Here is a 2,379-nt window from a genome sequence, read left to right on the forward strand (position 1 = left end):
TGTTTTTTGTACCTGCCCTGGATGGGGAGCCAGATAGTACATGGAGATAATCCTGTGTGAGACCAGGTTTGATGTGGTGCTTGCTCTGCAGGCTGCTTGACTTCTTGCCTGTTGCTCCTTGGTGGTGATTATTGGTAGTTTTGCTGCTTGGGAGAGACTGTGACTGAAAACTGCAGCTTTCTGAAAATCAAAGGAGCCTCTTAGAGGTGTAATGTGTCAGTGCAGGACAAGAGTGCTGGCTGAGTTTTGATGAGTGGCAAATCCTAGTACAATTCTTCCATAGGAAGAGAATTTTCTGTAGCCTGAAAAAACACTCTGGGGGTTTGGGTGGGTGTCTTTCAAACCTGTTGCTCTGAAGCAAGTTGGGGGTCTACTGAAGCATAGTAGAACATCATTGGTGTGCTACCTAGTGCAGTGGCTCAGCTTGCACTTCAGCCAGGTTTACATACTTTGGAGGGCAAAGCCCTTCCTTTATAATTTCACTCAATTTCACTTCTGTCTCTTCCCAGTACTTGGCTCCTGAGGTGCTGAAGAAGCAGCCGTATGACAGGACAGTTGACTGGTGGTGCCTGGGAGCTGTCCTCTATGAGATGCTCTTTGGTCTGGTAAGTTGGGAAGCTGTCTGTGGAGAACTTATTTTCAGAAGTTGTGCTGTGAGGTTGGTCTGGTGTCCATAGGATACCTGGCACGGGCAACTGAATCCTGACTTAGATGACCTGGTTCAGTAATAACATTGCCCTTTTGAACAGACAGAAGGCAGGTCTCCCTCATCTATTACACTTAAGATTCTATGATCTCCTCACTGTAGGACTCATTTTGACCTGTGGTGTGTGGTTCCTTATGGGAGCTTATGTTTCACTTGGCTGCTTCTCTTTTGAATTAGCCTCCTTTTTATAGCCGGGATGTATCTCAGATGTATGACAACATCCTGCACAAGCCACTCCAGATCCAAGGGACCAAGACTGTGGCAGCTTGTGACATCCTCCAGGGACTTCTCCACAAGGACCAGAAGAGCAGGCTGGGTGCCAAGACAGACTTTGTAGGTTGCCTCTACTAGGATCAGGAGGGAGGATGGATGGGAGAGCTTTTTATTCTGAGCCTTTCTCTCATGATAACAGCTCTGCCTTGGAAAAAAAGCTTTCTATGCATGCTGGTGCCTCTCCAGCTCCCTGAAAGGGCCATAGGGGTTTGACTTGGATTTCCAAATAGAAACATACAATTCAAGGTGTGGTGGCAAGCTAGGACACCAATGTGTGATGGTGTCATCTCCCTTCAAGGGACTGCTGGACTTTGAGCCTCGTGTATTATGTTACGTGAGCCCCACCTGGGTATGTGGTAGCTCCAAGTCTTGCTTTAACCACTTAATGCTATGAAACCAGCTGGCAGGTGCTGGAAAAGGAGGGTTGGCAAAAGACTGACTCTGTCCCCTCAACTTTCTATGCAGCTTGAGATAAAGAACCATGTGTTCTTCAGCCCAATAAACTGGGATGACTTGTACCACAAGAGGATTACTCCTCCATTTAACCCCAATGTGGTAAGTGGGTATTTCTGTTGGCATCTGTTACATAGTGGTACAAAAATAATCCTCTCCTGATGTCTTCTGCTGACAGTGAGGGATGCCTAAGTAGGAACTGCAAATGCAGTGGAGATAACACTTTTGGAAGAGCTGTTAGACTGTCTGAACACAAGTGGCTGGTTGGGGTCTGCTCACTCAATGATCATGTGCCTCTCTGCTCCTTGGCTTAGGCTGGTCCAGCTGATCTGAGACACTTTGATCCCGAGTTCACCCAAGAAGCCATCTCTGCCTCCATCACTCACACGCCTGACCTAGCAGCCAGCAGCTCCAGTGCCTCAGATGCATTTTTAGGATTTTCCTATGCACCAACTGAAGAGGACATCTAGGTTTTATAAAGGCTTTGAGAAGCCAGGTTTTTAACTGAATGTGGTTTTTTATGTTTGCTCCTTCCTTTTTTTTGTATAAAAGTTTGGTACTGTTCTTTGTTCATGGTTTAAGGAAATTGGGACTAAAACACTAACTGGCTGGGGTTGAACAGGCCTCTTTACATTTGCTGTTTGTATTTCCTTCTACATGACTTTCCCTGGCAGGGAAAGTAGGACATTATTATGTTCCCCCCAAGTGTTTAGTGCTACTTGGCAGAATTGTATTCACTCTGGTGAATGTATGGTTGAGGTACACACCACCCTTCACATTAACAGACACATCTCTCTAACTGGCCACTTGATTTTAATTTTTTTTGGTGGAGCTAAGTCTGTCCAGCTTTGCCCTTATCTCCAATAGAGAGGGAAGCTGTCCACATTACCATGAAGAGTGGTGATTTTCTTTAAGTTGCCTGTGCCATTTAAGCCACTCATTGAGGA

At 45.9% G+C, this 2,379-nt stretch overlaps 1 protein-coding gene across 1 annotated transcript in view; it reads left to right on the forward strand.

Annotated features, from left to right (window-relative positions):
* Positions 1–2,039, forward strand: part of SGK2 (serum/glucocorticoid regulated kinase 2) — a 7,742-nt gene extending 5,703 nt beyond the window's left edge. Inside the window, exons 9-12 of the mRNA XM_009994052.1 lie at positions 510–605; positions 884–1,039; positions 1,445–1,534; positions 1,747–2,039. Of these exons, the coding sequence (XP_009992354.1) occupies positions 510–605; positions 884–1,039; positions 1,445–1,534; positions 1,747–1,902 (498 nt within the window). The 3' untranslated portion in view covers positions 1,903–2,039. The remainder of the gene's footprint in view (positions 1–509; positions 606–883; positions 1,040–1,444; positions 1,535–1,746) is intronic.
* The last annotated feature ends 340 nt before the right edge of the window (positions 2,040–2,379 follow it).

Source organism: Chaetura pelagica, unplaced genomic scaffold (genome assembly GCF_000747805.2).
Source record: "Chaetura pelagica isolate M959 unplaced genomic scaffold, ChaPel_1.0 scaffold143, whole genome shotgun sequence".
In the NCBI taxonomy this organism is placed as follows: domain Eukaryota; kingdom Metazoa; phylum Chordata; class Aves; order Apodiformes; family Apodidae; genus Chaetura; species Chaetura pelagica.